The sequence below is a fragment of the Lygodium microphyllum genome, chromosome 4, assembly GCF_053477565.2.
Source record: "Lygodium microphyllum isolate KBCC chromosome 4, Lygodium_microphyllum_v1.1.10, whole genome shotgun sequence".
Lineage (NCBI taxonomy): Eukaryota > Viridiplantae > Streptophyta > Polypodiopsida > Schizaeales > Lygodiaceae > Lygodium > Lygodium microphyllum.
Genome location: NC_141138.1, coordinates 9,155,212 through 9,180,135, shown reverse-complemented (window position 1 = coordinate 9,180,135; position 24,924 = coordinate 9,155,212). Strand labels below are relative to the sequence as shown.

General features: G+C 40.7%; 1 protein-coding gene across 4 annotated transcripts in view; it reads left to right on the top strand.

Annotated features, from left to right (window-relative positions):
* LOC148036780 (pentatricopeptide repeat-containing protein At4g13650-like) overlaps window positions 1-15,981 on the top strand; it is a 28,150-nt gene extending 12,169 nt beyond the window's left edge. The window contains exon 3 of one of the 4 annotated variants that reach the window (XM_087675665.1): window positions 12,889-15,981. In XM_087675665.1, the coding sequence (XP_087531791.1) occupies window positions 12,889-15,625 (2,737 nt within the window). In that variant the 3' untranslated portion in view covers window positions 15,626-15,981. Of the gene's footprint in view, window positions 1-12,835 lie in introns of all 4 variants that reach the window. The other 3 variants (XM_087675666.1, XM_087675667.1, XM_087675668.1) reach the window with 3 other exon arrangements.
* The last annotated feature ends 8,943 nt before the right edge of the window (window positions 15,982-24,924 follow it).

The window sequence follows — 24,924 nt, the reverse complement described above, 5'->3', positions numbered from 1 at the left end:
TCCAGCGCCGGATCGCGATTTGATTCATTCTTCTTTCCGATTCACACGTGCGGCACATTGAGTACTCAGCAGCTCTCGCCTCCTCCTCCTCGGACCTCCAGCTCCCGCCTTGAGCTTCCGCCTCCTCTTTCTCTTCCTCTTCCTCTTCCTCTAAGCTCTTCTTCTTCTCCTTCTCCTTCTTCTACTTGTTCCTTCTTTTTCCTTCTTCTTTTTTTAAAAAAAAATATTCTTCTTTTTTTTCTTCTCCTCCTTTAATCCATTATCTAGGTCCTAAAAGCTAATTATATCATGTCGTCGGACCCATATTGGAGGCACGTTACTCCAATCAAGGGATACGAGGGCTCCGGTAGATCAAAGAAGTGGTGGTGCAACTATTATGGATTGGAGAAATCGGGGAGTGTAACGCACGTGAAAGACCACTTTGCATGCGTTTTTAACGAAGACGTTGGGCCTTGTGCTAATGTGCCGGTAGAAGTAACAGTAAGTCTCCATCTTTGGCGCTGAAAGCGTACAGGTATTGAGTTGGAAGAGGATGAAATGATACCAGATCGGGCTAATGAAGCACAAGTGGAGCAAAGAGAGGCTAGTGGGCCTAGTGGCGCTAGCCAAATTGGAAGTGCCAGTGGCCCATAAAAAGGAAGTGTATCCATATCCGTATCGTGTCCAAGTGCAAAAAGGAACCCGTTGCCATCTTCTAGTGGTGGTGGACTAAATGGCTCCTTGCATGGTGCAAGTGTCCATGCAGGACTTCGAAGGCAGGCAATTCTGGAGGCAACTAGGGAACTCATAAGGTTTTTATTCGATGTGCTATCCCTTTCAATGTGGCCATTACACATCAATGGAAGAAGACAATCAAGGCAGTGAGCCGAATAGGGTGTGAGTGGGAAGGCCCATCCGCAGATGCATTACACACATGGAAGCTCCGAAAGGAGAAAGCATCTATAGAGGCTCAATTGGAGCCCTTGAAGGAGACATGGGTGAAATATGGATGCACAATATTATGCGATGGATGGTCAGATATGTGCTGAAGGAATGTTTACAATGTTTTGGTGTCTTCATGTAAAGGCACCATGTTCATTAAGACCATCGATGCATTTGTCTTAGGTCTTACCATCACAGGAGCTTTCATTTGGGAGCAAATTCGACAGGTCATCATGGACATAGGAGTCCAAAATGTGGTGTAGGTGGTGACAGATAATGGAAGCAATTGTGTGTCTATGGGACGTATGCTTGAGGAGGAGTTTTTTAGCATAATATGGACTCCATGTGCATCCCATTGTCTTGACTTGCTTATTGAAATGAGGCGTCTCACAGGGGATAATATAGATATGATGAGAAGAGTAGAAGATGATTTGCTGGCATTTCATAATCATTCTCTTTATTTTGGCAGACCCACAGCTAGGCTTCAAGAGACACAGCTTTAGCTTGTCTCTTGGTAGGAGAAATACGGCAATTGTGCTCTTACTTTGGTATGTGACTGGTGACTTTTATATTTTGAATCTTGATTATCTAATGCATTATGCAACCTAGGTAACAAGTTTTGTAATCTATTGCCTACTCAAATGTTAATTTTGCGGCATACATATTAGCAATTGCCAATTACTTAATCTTAATCTCTTAAATTTGAATAGAAACGCATTGCCATTCAGGTCCTCTTGCAAGATTGTAGTTCAGGACTTGCTGAGAGGAACTAGAGCACATGGGTCCTCTTTTATACTAAAAAGAGAAACAAGCTTACAACTGCCCAATTGGAGCATTTAGTGTTTTGCCATTGTAATCTTCAGCTTCTTGAGAGGACTGCTCTGTCCCTTGAGCCTTCACAGGTAAATTGGTAATGATTAGTATTATGTATAATTAACTTTTTAACCTTGAGTCCTTGACACTTGACATTGCTAATTTGCTTGGATCGTTCACCTTTACAGGTGAATGTTGACAAGATTGATATAGAGAAGGTGCGTGACATTTTGCAGATACCACAGGAGCAGCAGGATATCTACTCCATGCTCTATGAGGAGCTATCGGCACTGGTGTATGAGACTCGTGCAGAGAGGAGGGTTAGAGCGAGGGCCACACATGGTCGTGCATCACAGACAGAGTCAGAGCTAGAGTCTGAGGATGAGGCTAAGGCTACTTCATCAACTTCTCGATTAGGATCCTCCGAGTCGGACGAGGAGATGGTGCACAGATCCTCAGAGTTTGGATGAGTCATGAGTCATGACTCGTGATATACAAGAGTCAGTTTAGCAGTGGAGAGTCCAGACTAGAGTTGCCTGTTGTTCATTGATGTTGATAGTTATAGCCTCACTGGAGTCCAGGACTTTGGAGTTTTAACAGATTATTCACATGACATAGTTACTATCATTGTATCTTGATCCCACTTATTATGCATCTTGATTCTTGTTCCATTGTTCTTGATGTCAGTCTTCATTGCTCTTTAGATCATAGATTATTCATGAGTGATAAATTCTAATTCATTTTGTTGCCTTAAGTTTTGAAAATTAAGTCTTAATTGTGTTAAGTTGTCTTAAGTTTCAACCATTGTCCTCAGTCTTGACTCCTCAATCTTCACTTGTGAGTCGTGAGTCGTGAGTCGTGAAATGTGTAATGAATCATGATTTCAATCATATGACATAAAGACTCAAAGTTTTGTATGAAATTTGGATACATGTTGTTGTTGTAGGCATTGATATATTTACATACCTATATATTACTGTATTTTTTTTAGTGTACAATCCAAAACGTTGTTTCCCCATTTCCCTGTTTCCAAATTTTAGCCGAAACTCTGAAACTCCGGTTTTTTCCGTTTCCGTTTCCCCCCTTTCTAAAACTCCCTCGTGCTATGACGTATACCTAGCTTAGCTGCCAATGCCGATGAGATAAAGTTTGCACGAGCTCCAGGATCAAAGAAAATAAGCATTGTGGAATCTTTGATCTTTCCTCAAGCTCTACACAATTCTGTAGCATCATTAGCTGATTGATCTTCCACCATATCAGACACTAAGTCAATGTCGGGCTTCTTTTTACTTGGCGTATCTTTATCCTCCGCATCTTTAGAAGATTGCTGTGGGCACTTAGAAGCAATATGGCCTTTTTGTTCACATATAAAGCATTTCCCAGCCATCATTAAAGCCTTTCTTTCTTCAAATGATTTGCCAAAAAGTGGCCTCTTCTGTCCCTTGCCCTTCTTAAAATAAGTCTGAGGTTGCTATTGAAATCTTTTCTTTCAAAAAGACTTCTTTGTAAAGCTGGTCTTTTTTGGAAATTGCTTCTTCTTCTTGCCAGGATCTTGCTTAAACTGATAATCCTTCTTTTCAGTGCCTTTAAAGTTGTGAGCTTTTCCTTCCAACAATGTATTTGCCACACCAACATTTTCAATTAATTGTACAACATTTTCAATTATCTTTATCCTCCGCATCTTTAGAAGATTGCTGTGGGCACTTGAAAGCAATATGGCCTTTTTGTTCACATATAAAGCATTTCCCAGCCATCATTAAAGCCTTTCTTTCTTCAAATGATTTGCCAAAAAGTGGCCTCTTCTGTCCCTTGCCCTTCTTAAAATAAGTCTGAGGTTGCTATTGAAATCTTTTCTTTCAAAAAGACTTCTTTGTAAAGCTGGTCTTTTTTGGAAATTGCTTCTTCTTCTTGCCAGGATCTTGCTTAAACTGATAATCCTTCTTTTCAGTGCCTTTAAAGTTGTGAGCTTTTCCTTCCAACAATGTATTTGCCACACCAACATTTTCAATTAACTGTACCATATTTGTAACCCTAGTTTTGGTACAATAATTCGTGATGGCTTTGGGCAAACCGCAACAGTACTTTTCAATTTGTTCTGACAGGGGCACTGTCCTGTAAGAACTCACGGGCAAAAGTGCTTGCCAAAATTTCTTATTGTACTCTTCTAAATCCGCACAATTTGCCACGTTCAATTTATGCCATGTAGTCATGACATCTACTTTAAACGTGCTAGTTAACCATGAGGCTGCAAACAACTGTTTAAAATGGATCCAAGTGGTAGGTGCATATCCTTGCATGAACAATATGTTTCACCACTACAAAGCATTACCTTTCAAAAAGTTGCAGCCTTCCGCACCTTAGAAGTCTCAGTAAAATTCCCTCCAGTGTAAGCTGCATCAAACTGCTGTATAAATGTCAAAGCTTTCAGCTTATCTTGCATACCACTGAAGGTTTCAAACTTTAATGCCTGACCACCCTCTTTATAGTCTTTAGGCTTTGCACTTTTTGGTATCAGGTTGTCATAGACAGGTGGCTGTAAAAAGGGGAGTCCCCTAGGCACATTATCAACATTCATTTCACCTGTCTTAGCTGCCATATGCCCTTTAGGCTGAAAAAAACCAGCTATTGCATTTTGTACTCTAGGCGTCAAATAAGGACTCTGCAAAAGTCTGATAACGGGGCTGTAGACCAATATTAGCATAAAGTGGGTTCATTGCCTCAATAGGCATCATTCTTGGTGGCCCTCTGGGCAAGTATACTTGATAACCTGTGGGTAATCCAGCCATTGCTTGAAAAACTGACCCACCACCAAAGTAACCAAGATAAGTAGCAAACTGAGGAGGAATAGTTTGCTGTGCCACTTGTGCATAATTGCCTTGACCATTCACTCCTTGATCCTGTGCTTGTGCTTCTTGTTGCACTAGACTCGTCTCCATGTTTGGTGTCTTTTCCACATGCTCACGCACATTAGAGGTTTGCCTTTTTTGAGCGCTCCTGGTATGATGTGATGACTTAGCCTGAGAATCCTCATTATGCGACTTCAAAATTTTTGCATCCAAGGATTCTTTACAAGCTGTTGGAAAGAGCCAACCATATTGAGGTGGTGTGCCATAAACAAGTCCTCTTGTTCTTGCTCCTCATCCTGTGGTTCAATTTCGGTTCTAGAAGGTGCTGACACCTGTGTACCATATACTCTCTCTTTGGTGTCTATGAGCAGTAGAAGAACTCTCTTCTTCATGAGGGAGTTTTCCTTTGGCGTTATCCATGTCTGCCATCTCTCTAGTCCTGTCATCTCTGTAAATCGTGTGTGTATGGCCTTTTCACCCATAAATTCTTATAGAAAAGAATTCAAATCCCGGGATGGAACCATGAAACCAGTCTATGACTCACATAAAGCGGTAGTTTCTGTGAGAGTGCGCAACGGAAGAGGAAATACGAACACAGAGGAGAGGAGAGAGAAAGCAGAGAATGAAGGAAGAAAATCTGCACTGACTGAAATGAATGCCGAATACACTGAAATGGACTGATCAGTCCCTGCATGCAGCCCACAGCGTTAGTGAGGGCACCAGATCAGGCTGATGACGATGGCAGCACCACCACGGGGGAGGAATGTCGGAATCTGCAAGAAGACAAGTGATCAAGTGGGGAGGGGGGCTGCCTATAAATAGGCAAAGGACAAACCCTAACCCTAACCCTAAAATGGGCGCAAACCCTAAAAATGCCCTAAAATGGGCGCCCCACAACAATGACCAAAAAGTGGCCAGGCAGCCAGTGGCTGCCCACTAAAAGAGGCCAAAAAGAAATACACAACCTAAGAGAGCCAGTCAAGAGTGACTAGCCTCCCCCATCATAACACATGACAGACATGTCAGAGCTCCTAATGTCCTCGTCTGACTCAGACTGAGGCTCACAGGCAGGAGATGACAAGGCATGACAAACATGATTGCTAACACCCCCTCTCAGATCCTGGATGTGGCTGAAGGCCGAAGAGGAATTAGATCCTGGGGTGGCAAGAGGAATGCCAATGTCGATGAAGTTCGTCGATGTAGATTGCCGCTGAAGGAGCTCCTCACGATCCTGGGAATCCCCCTCTAAAACACTAGGGGCCAGGGAATCCACAGCCGCATCACCGAGATCGTCCCCCTCTGAAAGGGATAGGGGGTACGAGGGAACCACTGGAGGAGAAGGTGGGGGATGGGAAGGAACCTATGGAATAGAAGGTGCACAAGCGGGAACGGGTGTAGCAATAGACTGCCGCGGAGGACCCTGCATCAAAGAAGGGGAATGGAGTCTGTAAAGCCCGCTCTCCTGCCAACCTGTAGATAAGACAGCTTCTGTAAAAGAATCCTCAATAACAACGGCATGCTCGGTGAAGATCACGCGTGTGCCAAGCCTCATAAGGCCATAAACTGAGAGGAGGGGAAGGCCCAAATCCGGAACATGTAGGGCCTGTGAAAAGGAGCTCGAAGGTCGGTCGGTAAACAAAGGCAATGTGCCAACACCACTAATAGGCACCGATAAAATGTCACCAATAGTGACTGAACCCTCTAATGGACGGAGATCCTGTAACAAATCACCTCGGGGAGTCATATGACTCGAAGCACCACTGTCCACTAACCAAGGCTGCGCAGAAGACACTGCAGCCACGGAAGAAGGATCCTCCTTCAAAGCATGGATATGAAGGAACACTAACTCATGGGTAACAGCTGGTGTAGAGGTAGAAGAAGGCTCCGATGTAGATCCACCCTTCGCTCCCGGACGAAGGTGAGGGTACTTCTTCCAACATTTCTCCTTGGGATGTGTCCCTTTTCCACAGTGTGGGCACTTCAGTCTCTTTGAATCTGTGTCAGAGCCTGAAGAACTGTCCTTCTTCTTAGCCTTTGACTTCTTCTTCTTCTTCTGTCCTCCCGAACCTGCAACAAAGGCACTAGTGGAGTCGGATCCACTAGCACTGACCTCTCTGAGTCGCTCGTCATGCTTCAAGACAAGCGGGGATAGCTCCTCCCATAGAAGCTTCTCACGGGTCCTCGATGTAAGAAGGCTGGTGTAGAAGACATCAAACCGAGGCGATGGCAGCTGAGTCAAAAGAATCAATACCATGTCTTCAGAAGATATCGTCCGACCGAGGGATGCAAGCTCATCCCTCATATCCTGTAATCTGTTGATGTGGTCCTTCATGGAAGGACTATCATCAATAGCAAGTATCCGCAACTTCTTTTCGAGAGATATCCGGTGGGCAAACATCTTCTGTTGATAGAGAGATGCGAGCTTTCTCCACACGTCTGCTGTAGTCTTCAACCTGTGAACATGAACAAGGACAGAATCCTGCAAACTCAGAAAGAGGAAAGATCTGGCTCTAGAATTGAGCCGATCCCATAAGGCTGCACGATCCATAGATGTCCCATCTGCGAGATCCACCTTAGGCCGGGGAATAGGAACAGAAACAAGCTCCCAAAGATCGAAGGAGTCCAAGATACACTCCACCTTGCAGGACCATAGAGAAAAGTTGGAGCCATCCAACCGGTCCTCTTTGGGCAGTTGAGGAAGTACGGGTACCTGTACAGGGGGTACCAAAGGCTACATCTTCGGCCCACTGGAAGGGGCTCGCCGAGATACATGAATAGAAGGGGGACGAGAAAGAGGAATAGACTCTGGAAATCACGCCTCCGTTCAGATGAGTGTCGAGACAAAAGCTCGTCATCTGAGTCATCAAAGCCCGTAAACTGATGAGAAGACATCTTCGATATCTGCAAACACCAAAACACAACAAGGGAAGGTTGCCGGTGCCGAAACACAAACACCAGAAGCTCCTGAGCTGGCCGCCTTGCACAGAACGCAAGGATGATGTCAAACGCAAATGCTAACGATGCAGTCACCACAGAAAAACAGCCTCCTGCCTGAAAACGCAGCCTGGGAATAGGTCGCCAGCAGGAAAAGAGCCGCCTGAAGATGGAACAACAGCCAGAACAGCAAGGCGCAGGCTGGAGGAGTGTCGCCCAGCTGGAGGAGGGCCGCCCAGGCTGAAAACGCAAGCAGGAAGAGGTTGGTGATGACGTGGCAGCCACTGGAGAAGGCGCCAGCAGCAAACGCAAATATGTGACACCAAAACAGGCCGCCTTGATCAAGGAGATGGTGCAGAAGGTGACGCCTCAGCTGTTGGAGACGTCTTGACCAGCAAACGCAAAGTGGGTGTTCTCCCGCATAAAACTCAGCTCTGTGTACTCTCCTTTAGCTCTGATACCATGTGAGAGTGCGCAACGGAAGAGGAAATACGAACACAGAGGAGAGGAGAGAGAAAGCAGAGAATGAAGGAAGAAAATCTGCACTGACTGAAATGAATGCTGAATACACTGAAATGGACTGATCAGTCCCTGCTCGCAGCCCACAGCGTCAGTGAGGGCACCAGATCAGGCTGATGACGATGGTAGCACCACCACGGGGGAGGAGTGTCGGAATCTGCAAGAAGACAAGTGATCAAGTGGGGAGGGGGGCTGCCTATAAATAGGCAAAGGACAAACCCTAACCCTAACCCTAAAATGGGCGCAAACCCTAAAAATGCCCTAAAATGGGCGCCCCACAACAATGACCAACAAGTGGCCGGGCAGCCAGTGGTTGCCCACTAAAAGAGGCCAAAAAGAAATACACAACCTAAGAGAGCCAGTCAAGAGTGACTAGCCTCCCCCATCATAACACATGACAGACATGTCAGAGCTCCTAATGTCCTCGTCTGACTCAGACTGAGGCTCACAAGCAGGAGATGACAAGGCATGACAAACATGACTGCTAACAGTTTCTTCAATTAACACCTGATTTTTTCTCTCTTTCTCTCTCTCTCTCTCTCTCTCTCTCACACACACACACACACACACACACACACACACACACACAAACAGAGACCTCACTACCTCGCTCAACACTAGATTGGCCCTGAAGACCGGCGCCTCTCTCGATATTTCTTTATCAATTAAAAGATGGAAAGTTACAAAAATGAAATGTTTCAAAATACATAACCTGTGAACAGTTGGTTTTCATCTTTTCTGAGTAAATCCCAGTTGTATAAGGACAATATACAATTTGACCAAAACAACATCCCTTTTAGGAAAGCATTTTCTGTGACCATAATTCAATGAATCATGTGCAGAATTGCAGTCTACAGAACTCTGTATTCACTGTTCTTACTGTCTAGCATATCCAGAACATCCCTTTTAGAAAAGCATTTTTTGTGACCATAACTCAATGATTCATGTGCAGAATTGTAGTCTGTAGAACTCTGTATTTACTGTTTTACTGTCCAACATATCTAGAACAAGATCCCTTTCACCTTGGCATTATTCCAGCAGTAAAAAAGTCCCACAAACAACACTAAATCAGAATTGAAAAACCCTGTTCCTGTGTGGCATGGTCATTCCTTTCTTTAGTTCCTGCATTGGAGAAGCCAACAGCTGCTCTTGAACCTGGACAGTGAGGCTCTTGCCTTTGCAAAAGTTCAAAGAAAACACAGAACTGTACCTTCGATGGAATCAGCCCATCATGCAGAGCATTTCCTCTAATAATAGAGAGAGAGTTGACCAGAGGGAGCAAGCTCTACCTTTGTACATGAGTCAGAGACGAAAAAGTACTCTCTATAGTTGATAAAATTGCAGCAATCTACCCTCAGCTCCTTCAAAACTTCACTTTAGATCTGTCCCTCATTCCTATTACGTTTTTTTTAATGCTCTCTCTTTCTCTCTCTCTCTCTCTCTCTCTCTCTCTCTTTCTTTTGGGAATTTGTGCCACATGGCGTACATGTAACAAATTTCCCTTATAAACCTTCTGGTCTAAAATTCTCCATGATCGGTGCAAAATTTGACCTCAGGATGACCAGAGAATTAATCCTCGTGCAAAAACGAAGATAATGACGCGAACAAATTCTGGGATCCAAAAATAGTAACTCCCTAAATTTTAGGGATAGTAACCTCTACATTCCTTAAGTTGTTTCGAGCAACTTTTATCATTGCAACCACATCAAAAAGTGTAATGTGGCTCAATTACGGTGACTTTTATTCTGTGAGTATTCTCACATGTGCATCTTCTATCTTAGCTAGATTCATTGTCTTGCACCCTCTCCAATGGCTAAGGACACAGTCCCAAACCACTGGAGAAGGTAGCAATCTTTCTAGTGGCCCTAAGCTATAGGTGATAGGTTCTATGGCTGTTTAAGCAAGGTATCAACAATTTTTCAGTACTTCTCACAATGAAACTCCGAAATTTTTCTCTACACCATTCTCTCTCATTCCCCAGTCATTTCTTAAGTTATCTCAACATTTTTGAGCAGTTTGAGCCATCAAAGAAAGAGATTTCAATCAATCTCTCCTGTATACCCTAATTATAGAAGAAATTAGGGTTTTGACAACCATCTCGTGATACGTGCTTAAAATTAGAGCCTAGGACTTAAATTCCAACAATTGAAATTAATGAATTTCAAGGAGATTCAAAAGGCCAACCAGCCAATATCAGATCTGGGGATAATTTTGTCGTTCAAGAAGCAAGGTGAAGGGCAATCCCCAAGCAAATCAAGGGGCAAATTGGTTTGGAGGCTTGCTGGGCAATTTTGATAGCGAGAGGCACTTGGATTAGCAGAGGAGATCAAAGAATCTTAGTTATACTGACACCAAGCGGTAATACTTTTTGCAGTTGCTTTTCTTATTTACTTATATAAATATTTTATTTTTCTTTTCTTTAGTTGCTGTTGCTTTTAATCCCCAGGGTTCTCTTGGATTAAGCCGGGATCTTTCTATAGCCAGAAGAGGCAACCATTGGGACAAATTGAACTAATGGTTTGTCTGAGTGTTAGGACCGGTTCCATATTGAATGGGCACTAAAGAAAATCCTTAGTGGTTGCAAATCATAGCAACAACATCTCCTTGCTCTCGAAGAGCCTTCTCTCACAGTGGTTAGAATAGACTTCCACCAGCTCCTAAAAACGTTTTTTTAACTTGTTGTCACCTATTCTTGGAGGGATTCAAATTGTTGTTACTTACTGTAGGATTGATCCTTGGTGGTTACAAATCATAGCAATAGTCTCTTCTTGCTCTCTAAGAGCCTCCTCTCTTACAATGGTTGGAACAGACTTCCACGAGCCCCTAAAAACGTTTTTTTCACTTGCATGGGTAAGTCTTGCCAAGTGGCAGCCTTCTAATTCATTTTTTAGCATTATCTTGCTTATTAAATTAATTTTAGAATATTAAATTTAAAACTTAATTTAATAATTATTCTAGTGTTAAAAAAATTAATTCCGCTAGCCAATAATTAAATTGGCTAGGCCAATTTGTCTTCCAAGTATCCTTGAGGAGTTACTGATCCTTAGATCAGAATTAGTTAGTTAATTAATGCCTAGTCTTTAATGTCACTACTGACGTGAGTGGCCGATAAATTGGTCTAAGCCTAGGTCTGACACCAGGTATCATCTAGTACCTATCGGGTATAACTTATTATAACTTTTCTCTTTGACACCAACTACTATCTCGGGGTCCTTGGCTAGAGGGACTATCTATGCTCCATTCCCCTTTCTTTGTGTAAGGCCCACTGAGGCATCTTTCTATAGTTGCACTTGTTCTTGATTGTGCACCATTTTTACCATAGGTTCTATCCCATCTCCCACCATCTCCTCTGGTGGTTTCCTCATACCTCCCATCCCTTTTAGAGGGGGACGATATTGGTGATGTGGCTGTGGATTTCTTAGCCCTTTGTGTTTTAAAGGGGGCTTCCTAAGATCATTAGGAGTTGCTTCAAGGTTTCTAGTCTACTTTGGGCCTTTTTTTTCGGGGCTATCCCTTTTTTTCGTCATCAAGTCACCATCCCTTCCCACTTGGTCCTTGGTCCCTATTCTTTCTATGCAGCTTATGGTACCTTTGATAGTTTCTCGCTATTGTCTCATAGTTGGGTTAGAGGCTTGACTCACTCATCCTCGACTGGAGTTTTTTGGAGTGATCCTTTTGATGCCTCTCCATTTCCATTACCCTTTGGTGGTTCCGTTTGATCGGCTGTTTATATGGAGAGGGGTCTTACTCCTTGGTTGGCTTTGTTCATCAACGGACTTCATCGATATTAGCACTCTTCTTGCCACCCTTGGATTTGCATCTCCTTTGGCCTTTTGCCACATCTAGGATCTGAGAGGGGGTGTTAGCAGTCGTGTGTCTTGTGTGGTCATCTCCTAGTTGTGAGCCTCAGTCAGAGTCAAACGAGGACATTAGGAGCTCTGACATTGTATTTGTTTGTTATTTTATGTCTTTTAGACTACTTTAGATGGAGGGCACATTAGTGCATTTCTTTTTGTGCACTTTTGGCTATTTTTAAAGGGGTTTGACCACATTTAGGGTTTTCCCTCTTTTTCGCCCATATATAGGCAGCCTACCCTCCCACTTTCATTATCTATTATCCATCATTGATCCTTCGTGATCAGCCAACCCTCCTTATTCTCTCATCCCCCGGCTACCGTTTGGCGCCCACATTGACGTGTAGAGCTGCATGTTGGGGCTGATTGTTGCAGCCTTGTACCTCCAGCCATTGTAGTCACATTGTTTCTTCTCTCTCATGCATTCTCTCTGTCTCCTCTTCGTGTTCACTTTCCTCTTTGTGTTGCACACTCTCACAATAACATCCTTTTGCAACTTGTTTGTATCATATGCAAATGAATAAAAAAGGGGATCAGTTGTATGTGCAAATAATACTTGACATGCAATCCAAGGCATTGTACAGATTCTTGCTGTTGCAATAGGTGGGAAAATTATCATGCTTGAAAAGGTTTTGTATGTACTTGGCATAAAGAAGAACTTGCTTTCAGTTTCAGCTATTGCATGTGCAGGTTTTGTGGTTAAATTCCATTAATTTATAGAATTCTCTTTTTCTAGGGAAAGAAAAGAAAAAAGCTTCCACCTTGCTTAGTGGTCAAAGTAATTAGTTAATTGGACAATGTTGTGCTTGCAATTTGAGCAATAAGGACTAACCTGTGACTTTTACTTTGTGCTTGTTACTTCATGTTGCAATTCGAACAGTAAGTGCTAATCCTTTTTTACTCTTGACTTTTACTTTTATGTCTTGTACTTGTTACTTCATGTGGCAGGGTTTCAGGGAATGACACTTCAGTTTATTTTTCTTTGTTTTTGGAGTTGTCAGTACAGTATTTGATGGAAAAGGAGTACTTGAGGAAGAAGAGTTTCAAACACAGTGCAGTCAACAACATGCCATTGTTGATGTTGATGCCTTTCTACTCTGTCTTCAGACATGCATTAGTAATAAAGATGCGGCAACAGGAAGGAAGGTGCATGCCCTTGCTGTTGAAAGTGGATTGGATTCCAATGCTGTATTGGGAAGCTTTCTTGTTCGCATGTTTGCTGCTTTTGGGGATCTTGCAGAAGCAGAGCAGGCATTCCTGAAGTTAACAGGACCAAATGTGTATTCCTGGAGTGCGCTTATTTCTTTGCATGCTGATTTTGGTTATGATGACCAAGCTCTCAAGTTGTATGAGGAGATGAGGTTCTCAACAGTGAAACCAGATGGATATGTTTACGTGTCAGTCTTGAAAGCATGTTCAAAATTAGCAGCATTAGATCAGGGTAAGATTGTTCATGCACATATCGTGGAGGATGGGCTAGGGTCAGACTTACATGTTGGCAGTGCACTCATTTGCATGTATTCAGATTGTGGTAGCATTTCTGATTCATGCATGGTATTTGAGAGACTTCCAGTGAGAAATGTTGTGGCATGGAGCACACTAATTACAGGATATGCACAACATGGCCACAGTCAGGAGGCACTGGAAACTTTTCAGCTAATGCAACGGGAAGGAATGGAACCAGATTTGGTTACATTTATTTGCATATTGAAAGCGTTTTCTAATCTGGTAGATTTAGGCAAGGCTTATGACCTTCATGCTCATATTCTTGAAAGAGGCTTTGAGACAGATGCAATTATCAGCAATGCCCTTGTGTGTCTCTATGCCAGATGTGGAGACCTACACAGAGCATGTTGTATGTTTGACAGGTCATGGGAACAAGGTGTTGTGGCATGCAGTGCACTGATTGCTGGCTTCACTCAATGTAACCAGGCTGAAAAGGCCCTTCAGCTGTTTGATAAAATGCATAAGGACTGGTTATCGCCAGATATAGTAACCTTTATTTGCACCTTAAAAGCTTGTTCTAGCATTGGAGCATTGGAATATGGTCGCTATATTCATGCCTGTCTTATTGGATGTGGGGTTGAAACTGATGTAGGTGTTGGCAGCGCCCTTATTGATATGTATGCAAAATGTGAAAGTCTCATTGATGCTCATGTGGTGCTTAACAAGCTGCCAAAACAAAACATTGTTGCTTGGAATGCTTTCATTGTGGGTTTTAACCTGCAAGCATGCAGTGAAGTTACTGTCAAACTTTATGATCAGTTACAACATGCAGACGTATGTCCTGATCAAGTAACATTCACAGCAACCTTGAAAGCATGCTCTAGCGCAATCCATCTGAGTAAAGGCATGCAAGTTCATAGTCGTATAGTGGAGAGGGGGTTGGAGCAAGAGGAACTTATCTGTAATGCTCTAGTTGGCATGTATGCCAAGTGTGGATACCTACCAGATGCACATGTTATTTTTGATACACTACCCAATCGAGATGTTGTGACATGGAGCTCTTTGATTGGAGGATATACCCAACAAGAACACATTCAGGAGGCTTTGGATCTTTTTGAAGAAATGCAAAAAGAAGGCATAGAACCAGATCCTGTGTCATTCTCTTGCATCTTGAAAGCACTTTTTAGTCCAGATTACCTGGACAAGGGAAGAGAACTTCATGCCCAAATCATTTTGACTGGCTGGGAAGCAGATTCATTTCTTGGTAGCTCCTTGATGAACATGTATGCTAGTTTAGGTAGTCTTGAGGACACATGCATTTTATTTGACAAACTGCAGATCAGAACTTTGATGGCATGGAATGCATTGATTGCCACTTACACTCTGCATGATCACAGTCAGGAAGCTCTTAAACTTTTCAAGAACATGCAAGAAGAGTGTGTGCAGGCTGACCTTGTCACCTTTGTTTACACTTTGAAGGCATGTGCCAATATGTCAGCATTACATCAAGGCAGGCAGGTCCATAGCTACATTATTAATAGTGGATGCACAGTGAATGTTGTCATCGCTACTACTCTTATTGATATGTATGCAAAATGTGGAAGCCTTGAAGATGCAAAGAATCTGTTTGAGAGTGTACCTGAGCGAAATGTTGTGGTATGGAGTGCGTTAATTGCAGGATATGCACAACATAATGATTATCGTATGGCTTTGCAAAGTTTTGAAAGCATGCAACAAGCAGGCTTGAAGCCAGACAGTGTCGCATTTCTCAGTTTGATTTCAGCATGCAGTCATGCTGGTCTTACTGCGAAAGGTTTTTTGCATTTAAAGAGCATGAGAGATGAGTATGGCATTCTACCAAAATTAGAACATTACAACTCTGTCCTAGACCTTTTGTGCCAAGAGCATGACATGGAGAAAGCAGAAGATTTACTTGAGACCATTCCATGTAGAGCTAACGTAGTAGGCTGGACGTCATTGCTAAGTTGTTGTAGAAGACACCATTCTGTTAACCTTGGAAGACGATGCTTTGACCATCTCATCATATTGAACTATGAAAATGCTGTTGTTTTTGTGCTGATGTCAAGTATATATGCCCAGGCTGGCATGTGGGAGTATGCAGAGAAGATTGAAGCATTAAGGAAATGTTCGAATGGATGGAAAAAACCAGCTAGAGCATTTATTGAGGTAGACAACAAGGTGCATGATTTCATAGTCGGGGACAAAATTCACCCCAGAAGTGTTGATATTTATGCAAAAATGAAATCCTTAAGCATGCAGTTGAAATTGTGAGTTGGTCAGCCCAACTTTGTCCTTATGTTGGTTTTGAGATTAGACCAAATAGAAATGCTGCTGGGCCTGGTGGTGAAGATCTGGTCATAAGTAATCCTGAATTGAGCTTCTTAGCAATGCTCTAGAAAGATTCTGTTGATAGCAAGGTGAATTTGTACAGACATTCCATTTCTGTTGGTTTGATGGTCATCTTGTGTCAGGTGATTATACTCTTGCCCCAACAATGGGGATTATAAAACAGAAGTTCATACTTTCTAAACAATCCAAGAAGATCAGTAAACTTGTTTAAATTGTCTCCCCTTATGCTAGTAAAAAAACTAATGCTATAAGTATGATGGGTTTCTTTTGGTGCTTAAGCTTGCCCTTAAATATTCATGTCCCTCTCCTTGATTTACCTAGATATTATCCGTACATTGATTTCATCTTGTGTAATATTCCTCAAGATAGTCTATCAAACTGGTTCGTTTGTCTTGGACATTCTGCAACTGCCATCATTAACATTAGTAAAGTGAGTGATTGACCCATCATACCGTCCAAATAAACAGCAAATACTGGCTGTGTGTGAAAAGAAACTTGCTGCATGCCTGATTTAGTTCCCTAGGTTGTAACATGAAGTTGATTGCCTATATAAATTTCATCAGCTTACAAGGCTGGGAATGATCTCCTGCATGTGTGACCTGACTGTTTAGCGTCATACAATGTAAACACAATTTTATGCATTTAATAAAATTCAAGCTTTTAGTTGCGCATCTTGACCTGCGTAAACAGGGCCTTGGACCTTGTATGACCACTCTCTTTTCTCCATTTGATCAAATCATTATTGTACAGCTCTTTAGTCCTTCTAATCAAAGAAATACTTGGAGCTGCTATTAGAGTTCCTGGAGTTTCATTGATTTGGGAAAGGCAAGACCAATGAGCAGCAAGAGTAGCACAAAAAGAAACAGTCATGTGCTGCGTTAGAGGTACGTGGAAATACTTTGTTATATTTTCTACTTCTCATTTGCTGCTGCTGGATTTAGTGATTTGATGCATTCACTTAGGATTGTGCCTCGTATCGAGGTTTCTATGACCTGCCAGAGCATGGGCACATGGTATATCTAATGACACTTGCACTATCTAGTTCACATAATGCTTTCTCTGCTTTCCATGAAGCCGCCATTAATGTTGTTGATACATGTGGGAACTCTCTGGTGGTATATCTTTTCAGCTAATGAATAGTCCAAGTACACACGGGATAACCAGCAGCTTGGAACTCCATCAATTGTGTGACTGATTCAATTTAAATAACTTATCTCATGAAGGATGGTTTGATCACACAACTTTGGCATTTGTATATCAGAATTTTGTAATATGACTGGCCATTTGAATTAGGACCTTCCTTTTGCATTTTTCTACTAGTTTAGATTACGCACTACTAAGTGTAACGAACTACCTTTATTGTAGCTAAGAGGCCCAATTTAACCTATTGACAAAGAATGTAGGCCAGCTCTCACGAAAACTCAAAGCTATTTGAGGCATTCTAGCTAAAGCTAGCCAAATTGTCGAGGAGCATATGAACTTATGAAAATATTAATTGACATGGATCCCTTCATATAATCTAGAAACCATCATGTGGCCATGCCAAAGCCCGAGTTCCCTAAGGTTGTGAGAGTGCACAATGAAAAGGAACAGAAACATAGAGACAAAGCAACATGGAGAGATTGCAAGAAAAGAAGAATAAAATCTGCACTGAACAAGAAAGAGTGCACATACAAACAAGAAAGCGGAAGGAGATTGGTTAGTCCTTGCATGCAATCCACAACATCAGCGAGGGCACTAGATTAGGCCAATGATGATGGCAGCATCAAGCACAGAGGAGACGAGTGTTGGAGTATGCATTTGTTGGAGAGAAAGAAGATTGACAAAGTGTTGGAGTGAGGGCACCTAATTAGGCTAATGATGACGGCAGCATCAAGCACAGAGGAGACGAGTGTTGGAGTGTGCATCTACTGGAGAGGAAGAAGATTGTTTTAGAGATTAAGTGATTGCCAAGTGGAGGACAACTATACATAGCCACAAAATCCATAATTATGTGTGGCTGGAAATGCCATAAATGTTGGTTGACCAGCATTTAATGCTGATCATGGCATAATAAATGCCTGAAAAATACTAGATGGCCACAAAAAAATATTGATTAGCAAGGGCAATGACTGATAGGTGTGGACAGCCTAAGAAATGTAGAAATTACCCATGGAAAACACATTGGAATTTGACAAACAAACTAAATGCACTTAGACAGCCACTCTAGAGCGAGTAGCCTTCCCCATCAAAACATGACGGAGATGTCAAGAGCTCTAAAAGTCCTCGTCTGATTTAGATTGAGGCTCACAAGCACGAGATGACAATGCATGACTGCTAATATCCCCTCTTAGATCTTGGATGTGGTGAAAGGCGAATGGAGAAATGAATCCTGGGGTGGCAAGAGGAATGCCAAGGGTGATGAAGTTTGTCGATGTTGATTGTTGATGAAGAAACTCCTCACGATCATGGGAAATCCTCTTTAAAGCACCAGGAGCTAGGAAATCCATAGTTGCATCATTGAGATCATTCCCCTCTAAAAGGGATGGGGGGTATGAGGGAACCACCAAAGGAGAGGGTGGGGGATGGAAAGGAACTTGTGGAATAGATAGTGCATAAGCGAGAATAGGTGTAGTAGGAGAGGGTCCCCAAACGAATAGACTAGATGACTTGCGTTCTTCATGATCCATGCGATAATCTCACTGTCGTTTGGATGAGTGCTAAGAAGACTCCTAATTTTTATCATCAAAGCCACGAAACTAGTGATAAGACATCTCTAACATTTTACAAGACACCCATAAGAAATTTGCGTTTCGGCAGTAGATAGCCTCAAATAAGAGGAAATCTACTAAAGGACGCTAAGAGATCGATGTAGAATGCGCTAATCTAGGCTTGTAATTTTTAATACCTCGGCTTCTTTGATAGCTTCTTTTAGGTGATTATCTATTGGTATTGATCTTTGACCTTGATTGAGACTTTTAAGCATTGGGCTAGAGTTAGTAGGCCCTATGTATGTTCATGATATTCCTAGTATTGGCTTTTGTATATCAAGTTTTGTCACCTTGGATTATATCAGTTATGAATTTTTCTTTTATTGTACTATTAAAATTTAGCTTTCTACTATTCACTTTACATTTATTGTTATTTGCAAATAGTTGTATCATCAGACAGATGGTTATAACTCTTGGTCTCATAGGTGTTGAGATGGCAAGCTCAACATGTGTGGACATTGATGATGAACTGCATGGCTAGATGGGTCTACACATTTATACTTAGTACGTCGGTGGTCATCATGATCCTCACATGGTCATTGCCTTATCACTTATTATATTTAGTTTGTTGCACCTACCTACAACTGGCATAGTTATAGTGCCAATCAACCAGTATAGTTAGTTATGCATTATTTGACTTATATCTTGGTGTAATGAACATTTTGCAAAATACTTTCTTGCATTTGTATTTTCAATACTAATTGCCAAATTTCTTATTCTTTTATGATAAACGTCACTTTTTGCATCGGCTAGATCAAATCTAACGAGTTGTTCAAAAAGTTTTTACTATGGTATAACAATAGAAAAATGATGTTCCTAAACAAAACGATTTCAATTAACGACAGTAGTAGTATGAATATATTGGTAGAGATCTAGGATGAATAAGAAATATGTAATAATTTTTTAATTTTCATATTGAACTTTCATTTGAGAATTCTTTTACCGTTTGATCCAATGAAGTTCCATTGAACCAGAATAGATCGAGGAGATATTGATAACTCGTGAGCAACATATTATAAATAAGAAAGCCTTTGAGTTGGGAATAGTTCAGTCTCATCCATCTATTTCTATAATTTATTAAACTCTATTTTTGATTCAAAAGAAATTGAAAAGAGGAAAATCCGTGGAAATCCAATGGAAGTATAGAGGATCAGACGTTTCATGTGGCCTGGTCATCGCCTAGAAGAATTAGTATGTATCAATAGATTTTGCTTCGGTATTGCCAATGGTAGTTGATTCTTAGCTCTTAGAATAAGAATGTATCCAATTATCGAAGACTAGTTAAAATTCAATAGTTACTAAATTTTCGTCAATTGGGGTAACTAAATCTTGGGTAATCTCATTTGAAGAAAATATTGGATTAAAATCAATAAATTCATTTGAGAAACTCGAAAGCTTTTCATTATAGATAATGATTTCTTCTTCAACGATTTTCTTGCATCCTCAATGGATTATTTGTTGTTTCTCTCCCCTTTGTTTAAAACCATCAGAGTACTAAATTTTTGTTAAATTGATGCAAAAAATGATCGGATTCCTTGGTTTGCTAGTAATTAATTGAGAGTAAGAAGCACTCCTTACTATTATTATGGACAAAAATATCTCTATTTTTTCATTGTCGATTACTAAGAATGATAGTATTGGATCTTTCACATCTTAAGTAACTTAACTTCTGGAGTCTCGAGAATTACTTCTCATTTGGAATGATATCCTAGAGATTTTTCTTCCCAAAGGGGCCTTTGGAAATACCAGTAATCATGAGCCGCTAATACAACCAGTAGCCCCAAAATATGCGGAAATAGGGTGAGTTCCATAATTGTTAACTCGGTTCTTGGAGACTCTAAATACCATTAGATAAGTGATAAAATTGCTTCTTTAGTGTATTAGTACGAATCCACAAAGAATATGTGGTAGGAGTATCCACCAAACTCTTTTTCGGATGGTGTATGTTTGACTGCAACAACTCAAGCAAGTTTCCCCATGACGCGATTCTTGACATGGTATCAAAGCGGTGCCACTAAGAGAGGCCGATTTTGAAGGCTGAAGTGAAGGAGAAGAAGCAAGGATTCAAGCAAGCAAGCAATGGGTAAGAAACTCTCTCATTCTTCCATAGTGCTTATGGAGGCACCGAAAGCAGGGCATAGTAAAAATCTTAGATTGCTATGAGATTTGGTGTGTGAGTAGAGCACTGTAAATTTTGAGGCCATCTGAGGCTCCATTTTAGACACGCAAGATTGCGGATAGCAGTTTTAGAGCATATTGCAATTTTGACTGTGTTGGCCAAAAGTTGGTATATAGATTACAAATGTCAGATCTGTAAGTTTTGAGGTGTTTGCTAGGAAGCGAACATAAGTTTTATTTGCAAACATGTTGTAGATTACATGTACTATTGATCTGTCAATGAAAAAGGTTGGTTGGTGTATTGTTGTGCACTTTTTATGAAAGATTGCAGAAGACTTGCTTGCTGTTTTGTATAGTTTCTGTGGTAATGGCAGAGAATAGTAAAAACCCCATCATTGAGAAGCAGGATAAGAACAACTAACCATCATGGAAGTTTTGTGTGTCGAACTTCCTTATTGGAAAATGCATTTATGAGCTCGTTTGAGGTGAAGAAAAGGAGCTAGAGCTGAGTAACCTTGTGAATGCACATTTCACTACCAAAACCTCTTTCACCCGTTGCTGTAGCCTTCTCTACCATAGTTGCAACTGCTTTTTTTCTCCTTTTTTTCCGCTTTCTTTACCACCATTCTCTTCTTTACACCTCCTTCTCAACCCATCGCCACCCCAACCATATCCCACTCTAACCACTTCCTCTACCATTGCCATATTGAAAAGAAGCCGTTGCATGTTGCAACAAGAACCGTTGCGGCCACTAGAATATTGCCACCATAAAGGCAAGGAGGTGCTGTTGCTATTATCTCCTCGAGAGGAACCTCGAGAGGAAGAGTCACCAAAAAACGTAAGCAAGGAAGAGACGCTACCGCGAGAGGAGGATCGCAGGGTTAGTGGGGGGAGTAGAGGCATTGAATAAGTTTGTTACAAAAAGAGTTTATTGTAACAAGAAGTGGTTGCTGAAGTTGTCATTTTTGATTTGTCCATTAAAATATTGGAAGGTTCTTTGTGTAACTAAGACCTCATGTTATTAGCCTCAAGTTGTCCACCTAAAACTTGTCAACCTAAAACTTGTTGATGTTTGATGTGGAGTTTTCAATCTAAAACTTATCAATCTAAAACTCATTAATGTGAACTTGTCAAACCAAAGCCCATCAAACCTAACCCATCAACGTGAACTTGTCAAACTAAAAGCTGCAAACCAAAACTTATCAGTTTAAGCAAAACTTGTTGATCCAAACTTGTCAATGTAAGAACCAAAACCCATCAACTAAACTTGTCAAACTAAACAATAAACCCTGTCGAATCCAATCAATGTGAAGTCATCGATTGAAAGTTGTCAACCTAAAACCATCAACCTTAACTTGGCAAAACAAACTTGTCAACCCCAATCTATCAACTTATAAGTTGTCAATCAAAGTTGTCAACATAAACTATCAATCCAAAATCATCAAGTCATCAACTCGTCATTCTCAACCTATCAATCCCAACTTGTCAACCCAAATTCATCAACTTGAAACCATCAACCTCAAACCATCAACGTGAACTTGTCAACTTGAATTTGTCAACATAAACCTATCAATTTAAACTTGTTGATCCTAAACTTGTGGATCCAACTCATCAAGCTAAAATTTTCAATTCAAACTTGTCCACCTGAGCATGCCAAACCTAACCTAACTCCTCATACTTGTCAACTCATCAGGGGAAATCTATAAATTTGTTTGAGAAGTGTGTCAACTTGTTGGGATATGTGTAAGCTTGACTAACTTGTCAATCCATCAATACAAAACTAATCAACTTGCAAACACATAAATTAAACTTGTAAAAACAACTTAATCTCTTTAAGGGAGACCACTCATTAAGGGAATCTTGGCAAATTTTCAACACAAACAATCGCCAACTCATCAACGTATCAATTTATCAGCTGATCAATGTGTCAACCTACCAACAAACTTGCCAATAAGAAAGATTGACATACTGAGAGACATAATTATCATGTTGAGACTCAATCTTGTCAACTTGAAACTCATATGTTGTCGCTTCATAAAAAACTTATCAAGCAACCAGCTTGCCTTAAACTTATCAACAAAGAAAGAACTTCAACTTGTCAACTTGACAAATGAAACTAGGAATATAATCCATTGTCAACTTGTCACACTTGATGGTCAAAATGTCAAATGTTAGTGTCTCAACAAATTGGTACTTAAAATTGTAAAGTGTCAACACCAAACCTATCCAATCATTTACATGAGATTGGTCTATTCATCAAAACATGAACTTGTCAAGCCCTCGTAGTAAGAAATCATTAATATTTAAACATATCTTGTCACCTCATCATTTGAGCAAGCATTGGAACTTGTGACATATAGTAGAATTGTCTATGCACTAAAACATGAGCCACTTATTGATCTTATGGCTTGACAACTTGCCAACCTATCAGCCAATCAACTCATCAATTGAGTTAAAGCATTTGAACATATCTTGTCACCTCATCAATTGAGAAAGCATTGGAACTTGTGACATATGGAAAAATTGTCTAGCCACTAATACATGAGCAACTTGCTCAATCTTGTGGCTTGACAACTTGCCAACTTGTCAATAAATCAACTCATCAAATGAGTTAAAGCTTGAATACTCACTACTTATGAGAAAGTGAGTCATAAGGAAAATCATCCTATCAACCTAGCGGGACACCAATAAGTCAGTTGGGAAAACTCATCATACCTCAATCTTGCTTATTCTCTCACACATGTTAGGTGTTAACATGGGATTTTCTAATTTGTCAAGAAGTAGAGTGTTAGTTTGTGGGAATTGACTCTTAAATTGCACCACTCATCTATGTGCATTTGATAGAGGTTTGCTTGGGGTGGAAAATTGCATCATCTTAAAAGTTGTGAGAGGATTCCATATGCAATCATTGATTGTGCATGTAAAAGTAAACAATAGTGTGGATTGCTTGTCTTTGAAATCATACTTGTTTTGGAAAGGAAAGTGAATAGCCCGATTGAGCATAAGCACTCATTAAATAACTTGTATTACACCATTCACATTGCTCGCAAAAAGTACAAATATCTTGATTGATAACAAGAAATAGTTAGGGTTTAAGTTGTCTATTGAAGTTAAACACAACCTTTGCAATTGAGATAAACAAATCTAAGTCACCCTCGTTAATAAAATAAACCCATCGAATAAAGAGCAAACAAGGATTGGAAGGACAAGACATAAAAAAGAAGCCTCAAAAGACAACGATCTCTAAACAAAGAGCAAATTGGCATAGCCTTCTAAATCACATTGCTAGAAACATAGATGAGTGGCCCTTGCTAGGATACACATGATGGAAAAAGAAGTGTTGGTGAGAGATGTGCTCAAAGAGTTGAAGGCAACACTTGAAAAATTTTGGGCTACTACCAATAAGGACATTAATAGAGTGTCATCAATAGCATTACAAGACCAATATAGCACCTTGGCCGAACAAAGCAAGGACACACTAGCTATTGGATCTAACCTTAGATACTCAATAGGAGAAAGAAAGCATGCAACAAGAGATGGATGACATAAGACATCTATTGTAAAATGCAAATGTTGTGGGATCTTCTATTGATTCAGTGAGTGATTTATTATAGTGGAGGTTGCTAGATAATTCAAAAGCTTTCCACATCAAAACACATGGCTAACTTATGGTTAGTGGGACGATGTTGTGCTAGGATTGAAGGACTAGAAAAAAATCTCACAACCTCATGTCAATGATAAGAAGGCTCAAGCTTTAGACTTTGTTTGAGCGATAAAGGTAAAACATGGTTCATAGGATTGGATGCAAATGAAAAAGTGTACTTTTTCAACCACAAGGACCTACTATCATGTGATTTATTGAATCCAGAGATTGGGACAACCTCATTGTATGGTTCATAAACTTGTAGTAACAAGAGGAAGAAAGAATATGCAAATATATCTCCAAGGTTCAAAGCTTGTATAAATGAATCCCTATTGTTGAGAGGCCAAATCCCAAGGATGTCTCAAAAGCATTTGTTAAGGGAAATTTGTTATGAATTGCATGATGGGGGCACTTGCTTTAGTTGCTGCACCAAACACACATCGTACACACAAGGGAAAGCTTACTCAAGAATAGAAGAAGAGAGATGGAGGCCAAAGCCTTTTCTTGCTAGTTTTCTCTTTTTCTTTCACACATAATACAATGTACACAAAGCATATATAAGATACAATATAAAGGAAATTGGCCTACTAAGTCAAATAATGCATAATTGACTATACTAATTGATTGGCGCTATAACTATACCAGTTGTAGGTAGTGCAAAAAATTAAACATAATAAGCAATAAGTTATTGCAAATATAAGAGTCATAAT